This window comes from Erithacus rubecula (genome assembly GCF_903797595.1).
Source record: "Erithacus rubecula genome assembly, chromosome: 5".
Lineage (NCBI taxonomy): Eukaryota > Metazoa > Chordata > Aves > Passeriformes > Muscicapidae > Erithacus > Erithacus rubecula.
Genome location: NC_136687.1, coordinates 7,056,610 through 7,074,461, shown reverse-complemented (window position 1 = coordinate 7,074,461; position 17,852 = coordinate 7,056,610). Strand labels below are relative to the sequence as shown.

The 17,852-nt window shown below is 36.3% G+C and overlaps 1 protein-coding gene across 1 annotated transcript in view; it reads left to right on the top strand.

Annotated features, from left to right (window-relative positions):
• Positions 1-17,852, top strand: part of POLN (DNA polymerase nu) — a 96,866-nt gene that overhangs the window by 46,035 nt on the left and 32,979 nt on the right. Inside the window, exon 20 of the mRNA XM_079306330.1 lies at positions 16,933-17,015. Coding sequence (XP_079162456.1) covers positions 16,933-17,015 — 83 coding nt within the window. The remainder of the gene's footprint in view (positions 1-16,932; positions 17,016-17,852) is intronic.

The following is a 17,852-nucleotide window of genomic DNA, read 5'->3' as shown; positions in this document are numbered from 1 at the left end:
CAAAATAGTAAGAATAACCTAAGATATTGTATTACTGCATAATAATAACAAAAGACAGTATTTTGTTACAGTATCTGTTGTTCATGCTATTTTAACACCATGAATTCCCTTCTGTCTTTCTGAGCCTTTTCTTCTCCACTGTGGTTAATTACCACATATCAAAATGCTGCAGTCCAACTGAGCAGCATGAGCCTTGTGGCTAAAACTAATGCAATGATATATTGTGAACAGTGGTTGCTGATAAGTTTCTCCTTGTATTATTTTTAACCAATTTTTTTTTTAAATCCAGAGCAGCAGTTAGAGAGGTCATCCATCTGAAAAAAATGCAGAACAGCTTTTCTCAGTAAAAGTACAAGCATTTTTGATATTTACTTAGATATCCAATACAAGTATTGGAATCAAATTACATATATTTAAGAAACAGAGGCTAGAGCTTATGGGATTTCTTTTGAACTAATAGGGTCAGTGTTTCCATATTCTGAAATGACTTGGAAAAAGTGCTACCCCAATAATTTTTAAAAAGGTAGATTTTTTTAATCTCCATATCTATATAATTATTTACTGATCTCTTCAGTATGCCAGTTAAAAGATTAATTATCAAAAAAAGATGGAATATTACTTACTCAGCTGTTGAAGGTATTTTATATTGTTTGTATCACGGTGATGGCTGAAAATCTCACTTGAGACTGGGGCTCCCTTGTACTGGAAAGTGCATGAGCATTCAGTAAGTGGCAGGATAAATGTCAAGGAACTTATGGTTTTCAACAGACAGGTCAGAAAAAGATTTAATAAAATACTGTAGCATAAAGCTATTTCAACAGTCTGAAGTTCATGTAAATATTATGCAATTTGCTTATTTTCTTTTTTGTCTTCCCTCTCTTTTATCTTTTTATCTCTATTTTAGTTGGAAGATTGCTAGCTGCAAATGAAAACAAAAATACCTATGATTGATTGAGCTCAATTCTCATCCTACAGTTTCTAAATTTTTACAGGCACAGTCTTCCCAAACATGGTATTTCCTACACACTTCCGTAGTTCACAGAATCTTAGAATCCTGGAATGGTTTGGATTGGAAGGGACCTAAAGACCCTTAGGTTCCAGTCCCCCTTCCATGGGCAGCAACACTTTCCTCTGTCTCAGCATGCTCCAAGCCCCATCCAGCCTGGCTCTGAGGCATATTTATTAATATTCTCTGAAGTCATACAAAGAAACAAAATGGAGCTCACATTGTAATTGTCCTGCTACTAACAACTGAATCAGTGCTCCAGGCATGTGCAAAACTCAAGACCACAAAGATTCCATTGAATACATCTGTGGAAAGATCACCTTTCATTTAGAGTTTCTTAGAAGCTTCTCTTGACCCTGTAATAAATTCTTAGCTCTAACATGATATTGCTAGAGCCTCATGATGGAGTTAAATCCTTATTTTAGTTTGATGGTTTATTGGAAATGTATGCATGAAGATGAGTCAAATTTTGTCTCAGCTCTGGGCATTGCTCCAGAAATACCATTCTATTCAGCAATCTCATGGCTCTTGGCAGCCGTCAACCTCTTGCAGTTGCTACACGGTAACTTTAAATTTAACGAAATATTACAGGCAAATATTTTTATCAGACAGAATTGTCATGGTGTGTCTACAAAATTATTACATAATGATTCTGCTGACTCTTTTAAGCTTCAGTAAAGTTAATGCTTGGAAGAAACTTTCTATTGAGTCTGTTAGATGACTTATGAATCACAGAAACACAAGGGGCGTATTTAATCTCATCTGACCTTGGACATCTGTCACATACTTGGAGAGATTCATTTGGCCAAGTGCTGATATGCCCTGTGTAATAAGATCAATCACACAATAAAAGTGTTGACTTCTCACCATTGAGAACAAAGTAGGTCTGGGGTGGCCAGCTTAAATGTAGACATCTGTATTTGCTCTGAAAAATTGGATTCCTTCTGTTGGGGCAGTTCGTACTGAAGTCATCTTGGATTTTTGAATGTTGTCCTTAATTTCTTTGGCACCAAAGAAAAGATAAAAAATTACAGTTTTCACAAATCCTTTCTCACTCTGGATATTTATTAGTCTCTCATAGACTGCTATTGATAAATAAAATCTTTAGGGCCAAAAATTACTCAATTGACTTTATTGTAGTTGATTCTACTCACTGGTATTAGAATGAGTTATGAGAAGAACAAAATTAACAACAAACCTTTTGTCTCTTCTTGGTCATCTGGTTTTCTCTGGGTCTTAATCCTTTAAAATCTGTGCAATGATACACCAATGAGCATAGCAAATGTTTTGTTCTGTTTGAAGGAATTGCATGTTGTTACTATTTGTAAATCTTTCCTGACATATTTTGTACAATTGGAAAAACCTTTACAAAAATATTTTTTTCCTCTAAGAGATCTATAAAGAATGGATTAGTTTCTGAAGCTCCCTCTCCAAAGACAAAAAATTAAGTTAGAGTTAATATCTAGTAGCATATCAGCTTCTGAATGCATATCAGGTGGTATCTTTTAGCAGGTTTTCTGTATCTAAAAATCCTTAGACTGATGAATATTAAATCATAAATAGAGAAAATACAATCTTGGGTAGAAATCTGAGCCACACTCCAGAGTCCAGCCAAGTTTTATATCAGTTTATTCACTTATTTTTTCTAAACTTCATGGATTCTTCACTGAAACGTAACTCCATTCCTCAGCTGCCCTTCAGACTAAAGCCTTCTATTTGAAATCCAACCTTTCTAAAAACTTCCACAGGCTTTTTTTAGCTTTGGGCAGGAAATGCACATGGGTGGGCAGTTTCTGCAAAGAGGTCAACTCCATGAGTTTCTGATTAAATTAAGATCTATGTATAAAAGCTTTCCTTTCATAATTTGGTTAGTTATTCTGTGCTGTGACTCAGCCTATCTCTGGTGCCTTAGAGCTGCATCTCTCTTGGAACCCTATTGGATCCATGTTTCTGTTAAACCTTATTTGTATGGAATCTTTACCCTGGTCAGCAGAGCAGGTAGAGATGTGTGTGTGTGAGCCCTGTCTGTCTGTACATGGTAGTAAAGGGCTGAATGGATGTATTAACTTCATGCTAAAATTCAGTCATATGCAACACACTACCCAAACCACCAAGCCTAGTGAGAGGCAATGCTCCCAGCCAGGCTGAGCTGGGATCTTGTGCTGCTCTGGTGAGCTTGCAGAGGCAGCTTATTTCAGGAGCAACTCAGCTTCCTTCTGTTCTCCTGTGATGATGATTGTAAGGTATTGCCAGAATTATCCTACAGTGAGTCCTCTGTTATATTCTACAAAGAAAAGGCCTTAAAGACAGGTGCTATTACAACAACACCAAGAGCACATTATGTCAGTGACAAACTGAACACATGGCAAAGTTTTTCAAGGCTTGCCTAAACTTTTAAAAATTCATGATAGAATGGATTCTAGCTACCTGCAAGTTCACCTTGTGCTATGTTGCCTTGATGCCCTATGACAGTCATAATCCTTTTAAATCCAAATCATCATCCTGGTGCTGAAGGTGATGAGAGCTGTCCTGGCAGCTGTCTGGCCAGCCAAGAGACCCAACTGCCATGAGACATCCAAATGACAGCAAACCTCAGCTTGAACTTTCTCTCACTTCTTTAGCTTTTACAAAATAAATGAAAAATAAGTCATTGTTTTTAAAATGCTGTTGAAGTGCATATCTTAAAATAACTTTCAAAAATAGATTTTGAAGAATAAGTTTAGTCTTTTAGGTAGTCTGCACTTTCTTTGCAGACTTTCTTTATTTGAGGTGTAATGATTACCAATCTCTTTCAAACTGTTCTTTTGTCACCCTTCTCAGTAGGTTGTTGTTCCTCCATCATAGTATATACCCATGCTGAGCACATTGAGTCAAAAACCAGGGAGTATTTTGATTTAGCTAAGCACTTAAACACACCATAGTATGTGGTTTCATCCTATCTGACTTCTGCCTTCTTTCCTGCCTGAGTGCTTTTTTGAATTGGGATGGTACTACTTCAAGGTTCCTATGATTGGAGCAATAATCCTTACTTAAAGTATGTGGGTAAGTCCTTTCCTTTGTTTCTTTAGAATGTGTCTCAGACAGCTGGAGATCCCCAGCAGTGACAAGTTCAGCTGCATCCAGCAGAGCACAGTGGTGCCCTCCATCAATGGTCCCAGGGGCAGCCTGGCCATGCAAATGCAACTCTGTTATTTATGGCTCTGAACAAGCTTCATTTTAAGCTCAATTTAAGCTTGAAGATGTTGTCACTGTGATCCAGTATTTGCTACAAATATTCCTCATATCTGCAAATTATATTTATATTCTATGTTTTATGTTCTCAAGCCTGAAATAGAACACTGATGTGTCTGTCATAAATGGCTTAGCAGATTTATGAGACCATTTTGCCCTTTCTAAATCATAACTATGAACTAAGATGGTAAAACATGTAGACTCTATATCCTCATAAACCAAGAAGTTCAGAGGAAAAGATCCTGTAAGTATATTTGTTGCAAATGGATTGAAGTGGAAGTCCAATACTCCTATATCCAGAAATTTAGAAGGGGAATACCCAGATGATTTGTAGTCTCTAGGGATAATACTAACATATGAAACAAAGAGCATTCTCTTGATCACATTTCTTCTCTGAGATTTAATAATATTTATAGATTGTTTGTATTGATTTGGTCTTATCTTCTCATGGTAAATATGCCTTTTCTTTAGATGATATTTGCTGTTTCAGAAGGGGAGAAATTAAGAAAGATATTTAGTAAATTAATGATCTACTTGCAAGCATGCATTTATTACTACTATAAACTGTGTATTTTCAATTGTGTGAGAGCAGAAAGATAATTGTCCCTGTGCACAAACTTTCCCATGCAGTGATAAATTACCTGGGTATTTTCTGTCATATATTCTGTGTTATAGATTGTCTGTAGATCCAGCATAATGATATCCAAGTTGGTCTATGCCTCAGAAAAATGCCTTTAATAGATAACATGTTAGACAGTTGTACTCTAATTCTTTTTCAGATGGAAATCAGAGAGTATGAATCAGAGAACACACAAAAAGTTTGCCTGTATGCAATGAGTTTTCCTTAAATGCTAAAAGCTAAAAGAATAGGAGAGTGGAGAAGTTCAAATAATCTCTATTAAAAATACATATTACTATGTAGTAGAGGAATAGCTCCAATACTGTTCAATATACTGATGTGTTGTGTATTAAAAGGTATAATAATCTGAATTATCTGGTAATTGCTGCCATTCCAACATTATTTTTAAAGTATCAATTTCTATTCTGAACTGTAATTTAATCTGTACACGTTTACTGATGGTAAATTAAAGTAACAAGGTAATTAGTGGATACTCTTTAAGGGTGGTATTTACTCTGATTATACCAGTGAAAAGACAATTTTTGGCAGTTGTGTGCAATGCCTGCACTCATGGCTGTGTTTGAAAGAAGGCTGGAGAATTTGATAATGGTCTAGTTGCTCCTGTTTCACATTGAGCTCTAAGTTTTGTAAAATCCAAACCACAAAATACTCCCTTCTTTCTCATCTGTCATCTGTTTTCTCATATTCATGCTATTAATGCTTTCTTTTGTGTGGTGATGGAGAACAGCATGAATACCTGTGCTTCTTCCAGGTATTGAATTCACCTCCTAGTAAGTAGACTTAATAATTGTTCACCTGAGTCTGTGTCTCTTCAGAGAGTTAAGAAAAAATGGCTGCAGATAAGAGGACATATCTCATTATGTCTTTGTAGCCATGGCAGTTTATATCTAAAATAAAGAAGTGTGTAATTATCCTGGAATTCCAAGGGATTTATAAATTCTTTACCACCAATCATTTTGAAAAGCATTTATTTCAGTTTTTATAGTGTAGGCTTGGTTGGTTGATGCTTTTAATACATGGAAGGGTCTTTCACCTATATTATCTGTGCCATAATCAGAGGAGCATTAATTTCCAATTACCTTGGGTACTGCAGACTGTTTATAAAATGTTCTAAACAAGAAAGTTCATCTCTCCTGAGCTGGTATTTCTGTGGGATTATGGTAATGTCTGTTCTGTACTGTTTTATTACAGAACTGAAATGCTGATTTTGGAAATTACTTAAGAAAAAGCCTAGAGAGAAGCAAAGCACAGATCTACTTGGAATTAACATGTTGAAAGGAGAAAAGGATTTTTGTTATGTTTTTGGGTTGTCTTTTTTATCAAAAATAAGTTCAGCCATCCTTGAATAAAAATACAACAGTGCAGAAAGGTTTGATTTGTTCTTCACAGAATGTCTTCCTGCAGGAAGTGTAGAATTTTATTTCTTTACCACCTGCCAAGCAGGGGATTCACAGAGCTTATTATATCCAGTGGTGGCCAGGTGAGCCAAACTGTTGCATACTGGCAGTTGGTCTGGTAGGAACTGTGTCAAAATAGGGTCTCTTGTTTTTCCAGCCTCTTGGCAATTCAGGATACTTCCTGACAATAGCTCTATCTGCTGATACCCTGCTGAGTTCTGAAGAACACAGGAAATAAGCAGAGGTATTTTGGATATTCCTGAAATTAATCAAAATAAAGTCCTCATGGGCTGAATTATACTAAAAGATAACTGTGTCTGTTTGAAAAAGATAAGGTCAAGTATGCACAAATGCTTGGTGGTAGGCTGACTAAATATATATACACCTGCCTGTATTCATTTTATACAACTTTGTTTCAAATACATTCTTTGTATTAAATAGATTAAAGATTAATCCTCCACAAAATAGTATTTTTTCAGGTTAAATCATATAACTGTATGGTATAGTGGCTATGGAATTCAGTTAGGCTGCCTAGTCAAATAGCAAGAACAAAGGCCAGTTAGTCAGGGATAAGATAAATAGATTTCTGAGAAGTGAGCACCTCATCTGTAGCTGAATGTTTTTTAAACAGATATGAACATTTGTCCTTCTATATTAATTTTATGAAAATATTATCAACAAGGTTGAACAAACTCATTATTAATCAAGAGATGTCACCTGTGTGTTTGTTAGGTGATTAAGGAATAATTAAATAATCATGCTTATCCAGGTGGATTTTGACTAAGGAAGCAGGAAGAGCTTTAGCTCTCCTGTCCCTGTTACAAGATGCAGCCACAGGGTTACACAGCTCCCTCTCCCCCAAGCAGAGATCTCTTAGTTTTGTTCTTTGTCTCAATAATGAGCTATACCAGTTTAGGATTCTTAGAGCTTCTTGTTTGTCTAAAGATTTTTTAGATAATCCAGGCTATTTCATACACTTCTAATCTTCTAAGACATTTGATCTCTTGGGTTCATTCATTTATCCCCTTTTTATGACCTTAATGTCAAGTCTGAAATGAATTCGAGTTAATTCATTTCACTTCATTCATTGCAAAATCTTGATTTTTGGAGTTGCAATGAAGAAGAGACATTCTGTGCCACTGAGCACATATAAAATGGTGAAAGAAACTTTTTCTGTGTTAAGACAAGTTATAATCATGTCTACTATTCTTCACTGGGGGGAGTATTTAGGGTTACTTCTAGAATCCTTTGAAGAGAGTGGGGAAAAGTTTTCCTGTGTGTTACATGGCAGCCCCTTAAATTGTAACTGAGCATCTCTGCTGAGGTCTCTGTTAGAATGTGTGACTGTGTTGTGATCCTTCAGCTCTGAACTTTGGTTCTGTAACTCAGCCTGTATTGATTCACCATAAATCAGGATGTCCTAAGCTCAGTGCTGCCTGCTAGGACAGTCACTAAGGATTAATAAAACATTTCTTTCATTATCATTTACTTGTCTGGTTTTATAATGCTGTTACAAGTTTTAGTTAGTTTCAAGGCTTCTACTTACTTTGGTGAAATAGATTCTAAAGAAGCATTTTTTGCAATATATATATAATTTCTATTCTGATCAATATCTAAAATGTCTCTCATCTTGCACCTTTATTTAGAGTGATACTGATAAAAAGTGTGGAATCAGTAATTTGTTTTTTATATGCAGTTAAGAGAGACACAATTTCAGTTTGAATGGGAAGGCATGCTCTTTCAAATCAAGTCACATATTTAGGGACAGGTGCTATGTACAGGTATTATTCATGAATCTGGATTTAATAACTTGTTTAGTAAAAAAGTTGTGAGTGAGGCTGTCACCTGCAGCTCCTGCAGCTGCTGTATGAAGTAAAAAGGGAAGATATTCAGTTTGTCTTCTCAGAATCAGAGTTCTAAAACATTTTAAGCTCCAAGTTCAACACCTCATGGGTGTTGGTGTGGAATATTTTAACAGTGTTACTTTTTGCTGCAAAGAGATTTCTACATGTTTTGAAAGCTCATTTGCAATAGTTGACATTAATGAAATTTAATGCTTGTCTTGCTTCACACTCTGTCAGTCTATATGGCAACCTGTGGAAATTTCACCTTGCAGTTTGCACTGCCTTGTAGAAGTGCAGCTGTAGTTTTAGTTTAGACTGGCATATAAAGCAAAGAGAATAAAGTCTTCAGGCAGTATAATAGCTTTTGTTTATAGAAGCTTTACATAAACCAGGCAGTTAACTAGAACTTTAAGCAGACAGCTTAAGTTTATGTCACATTGGAAGCTTATAATTATTGCACATTAAAGCTTTCTTATTCTTCTAGAGTAAATGACAAATAAAGTTTTACACTTGCCACTACCACAACTAACACAGGAACTAGAGAGAAAGCAAGCCCTGAGGAGGCTGGATAGTCCTCAGTTGTTTTGTGGTGTCTGGTAGCTTTTGGCTTTGCTAATTTCATAGAAAGATTTTGTTGTGTGAAACTCTAACCTCCAAACAGTCATGTCCTTCTAGAGTGACTCTGATAAAATGCTGTTTTATTAGAATGCTCCAGAGCTCAATAAAATATTTCCGTTTATTTCATTTGACTCAACTTCAACTCTAGTGTCAAGTTAAATTCTGATGAAATCAAGAATCAAGTCACGGAAATTCTTTCTTCACTTTTACTTTTGCCTTTAGTTCAGTGTTGACCCAAGGCATAGTAGAAATTTAAGCTGAAAGAGGTGTTTATAAAGATAGGAAAAGATGGGGTAGGAAGTTTTCTATCCTTCTCTGCAGAATTTGTTCAAGACCCTTATATAAAGCATGACTGATTTCTTCCTTTTTTGATTGCCCATCCAAGATATTTCAGTCTGTCTCTTATTTTCTGTATTGAGTGGATGCAGTTTGATATAGAGAAACATCTCTCTTCCATGCCTGTTTTTCCTGAGCAAACTCTCTGTTGTTGGAACAATGTGATAGCTCCATGTTTTGTTCTGTGTAATATCTGACATGGCATTACATCATCTTTTGATTCTATGCTAAGAACTCTCTTCTTTCTGATTCTCCTTTCTGGTATTTATCTAAGGGCTGCTCTGTAGGTCCCTCTACTTCTTTATGAGACTTTTTACAGGTCCAAGATGTATAATTATTTGATGCTGTGCTGCAGCTGCCTGTGTCATCTCCCCAAATGGCTGCTGTTTTATCTTAACTATTTGAATCTGCTTGAAGAAAAGCTTGAAAAGTATTTGTGATAAGTAAAGAAAGAACTCCAAGAGCATTAATTTGCATTTGATGCCTCTTGTGTTATACAAACAGCCTCTGGGAAATTTTATGCCATTCCAGTTTGCATAGACCCCTTAATGCATTAACATTTGTTTGTTCTTTCAGTGATGGTGCCCATCACTGTCAATGCTCACACCTGCACCTGGCACGGGGAGTTAGTTACTCTGGCTTCCTTATCTTCTGTACTCACAGACCCAGACACCCTAAAATAAGATTATTCTTGTGGCTCAGAAATAAATAAAGACTATAGATATGTCAGGTGAAGGCCCTTTTTTTGTTTCCTATAGGGGTGAAGGAGAGGCAAGGTGAAGGTTGCAGGATAAGGTGTGTTCTTTTAAAAACCTATGTCAATGTCAGGGACTTTCTGTTCCAACTGACATATGTCCAGAATTGTGCATTTTTTTAGAAAAATCTTTAAAGTGGCCTTTTTCTGTTGAAGGGCACTGAAAATAAGTACTATCTAATTTATCTCTTCAGTATCTGATACCTGATGCCAGTAAATATCTTAATAAAGATAATGGATCACTTCAGTCCCAAATTAATCTCTCAGCAAATTGTTACTGATGATAGCTATAATTTATGACATACCCTTGTTGCAATTGCTTAATCTGGCTCCCTGCTGCTTTAAAATGTAACAACAGAAGACTTTTGACCGTCATAGCAACCTGCAAAGACATGTCTTTATCTTCTTTAAAATACATGGAAGTTAGATAACATGCTTTTTAAAAGGGGGTTGAGGACTTCCAAAATAAATCTTCATGCAGTGGATTATGGAGGCTACTCAGACAAAATAAATTATTTTATAATTAACTACTAGAAGGAGCTTTAAAACACTAAAGGATGCTTCTGGATTCTTGCAAAAGTGTTTTGTAGAGGTTGTAAAGATTTTCCTGGTGCTAAATAGATATAAAATAAATTAAAACACAGTTTGAGAAGGTGGCATACCCAAAGGGGAAAGAGACACAGTGACAAAAACGTTTTAGAGTTGGCTGTAGTCTGGGAAGGATGACATCAACTGACAGCTGTACTCTTTCATTCAAAGAAGTTGAACACAAATAAAAACTTTTTAAAAAACCTCGTTACTAAATAAAACAACATGTCAAACTCCTGAATCATGTGTTGTGACTCTCCCCTCTCTGTGTTTAAGTACATGACACCTATATTTACATAGGAGATCAATGCCAGAGATCCTCCAGCATGTGCAGTGGCTGCTGGAAGACAGCTCTGCCTCTCCTTTTGCCAGGTTAGGGATAAAAATATATGTGTATATATATATATGTAATACTATGTATTGCCCTTCTGCTTAGGAGGAAGAGACCTGAGGGCTCTGGTTTCCTGTGGTGTGAGGAGTTCCTCTGTGTCATTCTGTAACCTTTTATCTCACTTACACAACCCAGGACATGATAAAATTGCAAATGCAAGCATTTGACATAACCTCTGAGTCAGACATGAGAAGTGTTTAGAAATGACGTAGATGAAAAAATGCAACACCAAACTTTTATATACTTAGGTTACATCAGAAAGGTTTATCTTTCTGTTACTCTTGACCTGCTGTCTCCCTTCACAACAAAGCTTCTTGCTCATCCCAGCAAGATGTTAGTCTGCATTTTAGTCTTTATAGATGCTTTTTTTCATAGAACCCTAGAATCCTACAATGTTTTGTATTGGAAGAGACCTTAAAGACTCGATAGTTCCAACCCTCTACCATGGGCAGGAGACACCTTCACTAGGCCAGGTTACTCAGAGCCCATCCAGCCTGGCTGTCAGCACCTGCAGCAATGGGGACTACACAGCTTCTCTGTGGAGAGGTTTCTTCCCTATTTTTACAAATGTATATTAACTGTATTTCCACTCTTCTGGGCAGTCTAGAAAAATTTAATTTTTCATCCCGCTGTCTTCATGCTCTTATGTGAAAGATAATCTCATTGCTTTTTGTTTTGAACATTGTTGTGTAAATACCTTGTGGTTATAGAAAGCATAGAAACCATACATTTAAAATTTCTGTATGATAAAAAGATGGGCTAATTGTATGCATCTTACATCTGGCTCTTGATTGATACAAGGCAAAAGTAGTGATACATTTTGATATGACAGTGTTTTCAGGGAAACTGTTTCCCAGCTTCTTCCTTTTCTATATTTTGTAACAGAGATTAGCCAGGCAAAAGTAATTCCAAGTTTGCTTCTGCATATTACCTTACAAATGTCTGAGACAAAGCATGCCTGAGCCTTGTCAGCATTTTCCATGAGTCATGGAATAGCAGCTTTCAAAAAAATTGTTTATTCTTGCTCATTGCATTAGCAGTGAATGTACTGGGTTACAGGTAGCCAATTTTTTTCCATATGTCTTGGATACGTACATTGCTATAGTTATTCTGGTTGCCACAGATAAAAGGTCTGTTAAACTGAAAAAGTGAGCTTTCAGAATTTGCCTCCTACATGATTTACCCAATGGTCATAATGCTGTAAAACTAGGCTTTTCTGATTTTACTGATTACATAAATTATCTGTACCTGTCTTATATCTCAACACAAAGTTCCAGGCACAAACTTACAGAATATAGAACTTTCATCTGCTATTAAACAGCAACAGGTGATGGAAAATGAGATTTATATAGTTCACTGATGAAAATAAAAAAAGCTGTGAGAGCTGTCAGATGAGCAAATGTGTACTCACTCATACATTTGCTCATTTATTGGACATTAATGACCACATATAAAATGAATTTAATGCCACTCCATCTCATTTCCCACATCAACAATTCACAGCTTGGACTTGGATTAATTGCAGGTGCCTGAGAGCAGCCAAGAGTTTGTGGCTGTTATGACTGAACTTAGCTTGGCTGGAGTGCAATGCAGATCAAGGCAAGGCATTCCTGCCAGATATTGTGTTTGGGGAGTTTGTTCTGCCTTTTCCTGTGCATAAACTGTTGACTTCCGTCACCACACAGCATTTCCCAGAAATTCTGGAATGTCTTATCGCATTCTTTTAGGACTGATTTCCTCCCATTTCTACCTGTTCTCAAGGTTTTATTTTGCCATTGCTCATATGTTATGCCCTGTGGCCTCTTAAATATTTTTTTTTGTACGTGTGTTTATATTGTGTGAGCTCATACCTGTATATGAAAATTAATGTTGGGTTTTTTTTAGTATTCTGTAGGTAAAAATTAATCCATTGAGATGTCTACTCTGTATTAAATGTGTTATTCCAGTTTACAGTCAACTTTGTTGAAATTACAGATATGATTGCTTTATTTTTCTTGGGTATAAAGAAATTCTGTGTTCATATATATTAAAGACTTCAGACTTAATTCAGTACAAACCCTTTGAGATGTCTATTAGACCCCATTAATAAATGAAAATGTGTAGTGAATTTTGGAGAAATTATGATAATATTCAGTCTCTTCTCTGCAAAAGTAATAAATTATATATTTTTCCTTTTGTTTCATATCTCTACTTTGTTTTGTAATCATAATTTCATGTTATTCTTCTTCACTGTTTGCTAGAAATTTTTTCTCCATGTTTTTTGCTCTCAGAATTAGACAGCTATTCCCTTCTAGACACACAGCCCAGTTCTTAGTAGAGCCACCTTTTTAAAGACTTTAGGTATCTCTTCTCTCACTGTGTTTGTTAGATATCCTACAGTTTTTGGCTGCAAGTTGTTTGCTGCCCTCACAGACCTTTCCAGATTGTTTAGATCTGCTAACTCCTTCCCAGGATACTGAGATTTGCCAACCTGAACATGTCTTCCAGCACTGAGGGCTGTTCTTTATTTTACCTAAGACATGTCTATCAAATAAAGTACTATAAGGCAAAGTACTTGCAATCAGTACTAAACTAAAGGACAAACAAATGAGAGATGTGGAAATAATCTGAGACAAGTATGCAGGCAAGGACAGGAATGTAGGAGGTGAAATACTGCACATTTGGAGATTTAAAGATGGTGAAAATACTGATTATGAAGTTGAACATTTCCCAGCATATTTGAGAGAGAGTAATGAGAAGGAGAATAAAATGTAAAAACATGTTTCATGCTAGAACTAGTGCCTGCATATTTATTTCCTGCAGGACTACAGAAATTTTGCTGTTTCCACAAAAAAAATCTGCAGCAAATTCTTTTTCCTCCTGAGCTCTTTTCCTGCATAGTTTTCTAAAACATTGCATTATTCCAGCTGTCCAGACAGTGTTGGGTGAACTGGATATGCTGCCTCAGTGTCACTGCCCAGCAGCTAAGACTACTTTATGCCCATTTACTTTCCATTTTCAGATTCCAATTTATTAAAGAAAAAGGCATTTCCACTAAAGATCCTACCACACTTCAGCACTGAGTATTTGCATGCACTGAATGGCTTGCTAAAAATTTCTTTTGCGAGTATGCAGATAAAAATGTCTTTTTATCAATATCCATGATGAGTCCAAAGGCAAAACAAAGGTTATATCTTGAAATAGGTTCTCACAGTACCCATTTAAACAAATCAATTACCACAAATGTAAATTAGTTTGTAAAGGAAACAGGATAAAGCAGAAAGCCCACTGGGGATTTCTAACATGGTTGCTGCAATTCTGAGAAACTGCACACCTCCCCTTTATTTTTGTGATTCAAAGGAATAAACAGCCTTTGTCTCAAACTGCAGGAATGCCTCTCTGTATTACAGAAGAAATCAAACACTGGTAGAAGCCAATCATTGTCAATACAGAAAAAAAGGATTTATTAGAAAAAAAAAATTAATAGTTATGATTAATGACTTCTGTTTGCTCAAGCAGTTTTGATTGATATGGCAATTTCATACCTTATAATTATGTTTTCTTTTATGTGGTACATAAATTTGCAAATACTCTGAGTGGTAGATGTAATGCCTCTCTGTCCAGTGCTCACATTTCCCACTGACACACTTGGAGGTGTTGACTGACCATTTTACTTATAACATTATATTGAAGAAAATATTTGAGATAAAGCTCTACAATTTATTTTTGTCCATATGTTTCTTGACTAATCACAGACCAGAAAATTCTGAGTGACTGTTGGATTGCCACAAATACATGATGCCTGTACATCTGCACCAATAACTGTGTTAGGCAAGGTTATACAGTGATTGCTGACACTTCCAGTCATGATTACAGCAGTAAGACCATTTCTGTTTTTTCCAGTCAGCCCTCCAAAATGAAGCTTGTACAATGCAAAATCACAATCAAAGTTCTAGCAGTGATTCTAATTGTGCACATAATCCAGTTGTAGTGTCTTCTTTCACTGCTGAAACTTCTCTAGAACCACCAGTCCCTCCCAGCAAGTCTCACCTTGTGTCTCCCTCAGTACCATGCTCTGATAAATATCTATGTTCTTCTGCAGGTCTCCACGATTCTTACCCTGTGTCCTTTCTGTTGTCTCCCTTCTTTTCCAGAGAAGTGAGCAGCTGATGTACCCACCACCTCTCAGTTGTCTCTGGCCTCTGACTTAGTAAATCTGCTAGTAAATTCTGCTGCTGTTCTCCCACTTCTTGTCTTGTCTAATCATCTAGGTCAAATTGTGCAGTATTAGGAAAGCACTATTACATTTTCTAGGGTTTCCCCAGTTTCAGCATTGCCCAGTCTTAGTTTTGTGTGTCAGGAAGGTCCTCAGGTAATATTTGCTCTCTTACCAGATTCTATTTTCCCTTGGGATCGATGCTTTCTCAAGTGGCTGTGTGGGTCCCTGCCAGGTTCTACAGGAAATTCCTGCAGCCTTTCTGCTGGAGATTGTTTCAGGAAATCCTTAATGATGTCCAGTTTCCTAATTCTGCACTTATTAGCTCCTATAGCTACTTTGTCCCTGTATTCAGGTACAACTGGGAATCTCAACCTACTGTGTTCAAAGGATCTATAACTCTTGACCTGCCACAGCTAAGAATGTAAATTATAAGAGTCACAAACTAGCAGAATGATTCAGTAGGGACAGTCTTCATTATAGGTGGAAACACTATTAAATTATTCTTGTTTCTCAACTAAACTGAGTAGTGAAAAGTTTTGTTTCATCTTTGAGCGGTTAGTAGTATTCAAAGGAACAATGTGAACTTCTGCAAAACCAAAGACTTTTTGCCCAGTGAAGGCTTGAAATTCAGTTTTATTTTTCCTCTTCAAAAAATCTGTACTGCCATAAAAGCTTGCTTAAATCTAATTTCATTCAGGGTCTGCCTGTTTATCTTTCCAAATACCTAATTACACCAGCACTGAGTATAGGCTTGGCTAAAATCAGTGTATGAGGTTAGCAAGCAAAAATCTACTGATTTTCTAGGAGTTTGAGTATCGTAATAGTGGTGAAGGACTTTCCTTGAAGAAAATGCAGAGAAACACACCATTTTCTCAAAGCTTCTCAGCTAAAACCTTCACTATGAATCATCTTTCATGACAAAAAAGCTTTCATTGCAAATCATAGAAAACTTTGCTTTTAAAAATGCAACCTGACTAATTAAAAAAATGGAAAGTCTCGTGGGGAGACTTTTTCCCAAATGCTGCAGATATCAAGTATCTCTGATAGCAATTAATCTCCCTGTTTCAAATACAATTTTTTGTAGGTATTTGATTTCAGAGTGTGAATATATGATTTCCCCCAACACCCTTCCATTTAAACCAAATGATCAATATTCAGTCTTTTCAGTTGTTAATAATGTCAGTATTCTTTCTGAAGCTGCATCTTGATAAGGAGAACTATAGGTGGCACGTACTTGATGATTGCAGAGTTGTAGCTTTTCATTTTTCACATTGCTAAATCAATTAGCATTTTTGTAGGACTGTTTAATGTCAGGTGAGAGAATGGGAACTGGGAAGGAGGGCACTGGGCTGGGAGTAATCTGGATTCTCTCTTGAGTTCAGAATCAGCCACTGCTGCTGTTTTATGGAGCCTTGCTGTTGTCGAGCTCTGTAAGGCATATGGAGCAAGCAGTGCTTGCTTGTGTCAGTCATTTCTTGAAAAGGTTGGATATTTCTGTTCCTGAAGCCCTGATAATAATCTTATTTAAACAAGCTTTAGGTCAGACCTATGCTTAGAGTCTGTAGACCCTCACATCTTGAAGAAATGCTGTTGCTGGAAATAATGATTTTTTATCTCATGAGCCACTATTCAATCCTTCTCAATCTGAAAAACTAGTAATACAGTAGTAGGATTTTTCCTAACCAAGAATTTAATTGAAAAGGAAAGGAGAAGATTAAAATTAAAATAAATAATTTCATTTACTGTGAATTTTCATGATGAAAATTTGTAAAATAGTTGTGCATTCCTGGCTGACAACAAAAGCCCTTAAGTGTGTCTATTCATATCTTACAATTTTGTAGTTATTAAATGATTATTGACTTAAAATAAGCTTTCTCTGGGGATAACAACTTAGTTTTAACTGAAAATGTGTGAATTTTGTTTGTTTAGGAAAGGCATTCCAAGTGACCAAGTGAAACATGCTGATAGAGAGCAAGCAAAGCGTATAGTTTACTCAGTGGTTTATGGAGCAGGTAGGCATTTTTAGAAAAAAACTCAGCTGCTGTAATTTTATACTTTATTCATAATTTATATAAGTAGACTGAATTTCTAAAGGTGAGTAAAATTTTTTTCAGAATATTACATTCATATTTTTATCCAAATTATTAAATCAGCTACTCAGAATAAAAATTATTATATTGATGTACATTGCCATGTACAAAGATTATCTGATTTTGTGTTTATTTACTGCTGATACAACTGAAGCATTTATCTAATTTTGAGTCGACTTTGTATTCTCTCACTATATAGACAAAGATGAGAATAACTGCAATGAAATTAAAGAAGCTCCAATATTGTTTTAAAACACTTTTATAGAATCAGAGAATGGCAGGGATTGGAAGGGACCTCCAGAGGTCATCCAAGCCCCTGTTCAAACAGGGACACCTTGAGCTGTTTGTCCAGGACTGTGTCCACATTTTCAATATCTTCAAGGCTGGAGAAAGGGCTCTGCAAGGCTCCACCACCTTCCTGGACAACCTGTACCAGTGCTTGCTCACCCTCACAGTGTAAAAGTGTTCTCTTACTTTGAGTCTTAATGTTTGCTGCCATTTCTTCACAACTGCAGAAAACTTGCAGAAGTCCACTGTTACCCATTCTGCCTAAGTCCTGACCAGGTCCTAGATAAGTCAAGATGTTCTTTGTACTTTCCAAAACTGCCTGCGATTTCTTAAATGATGCCCAACTCTCCTTATGCTTCATACATGCTTAGAGTTGCCTTTTCTGGGGAGATAGATGCATGTATGTCATCAGCCTTGAAGCTCCTGTGGGTTGGTTTCAGTAAGCAGCTGACTGACTTTCTCTACAGAGGA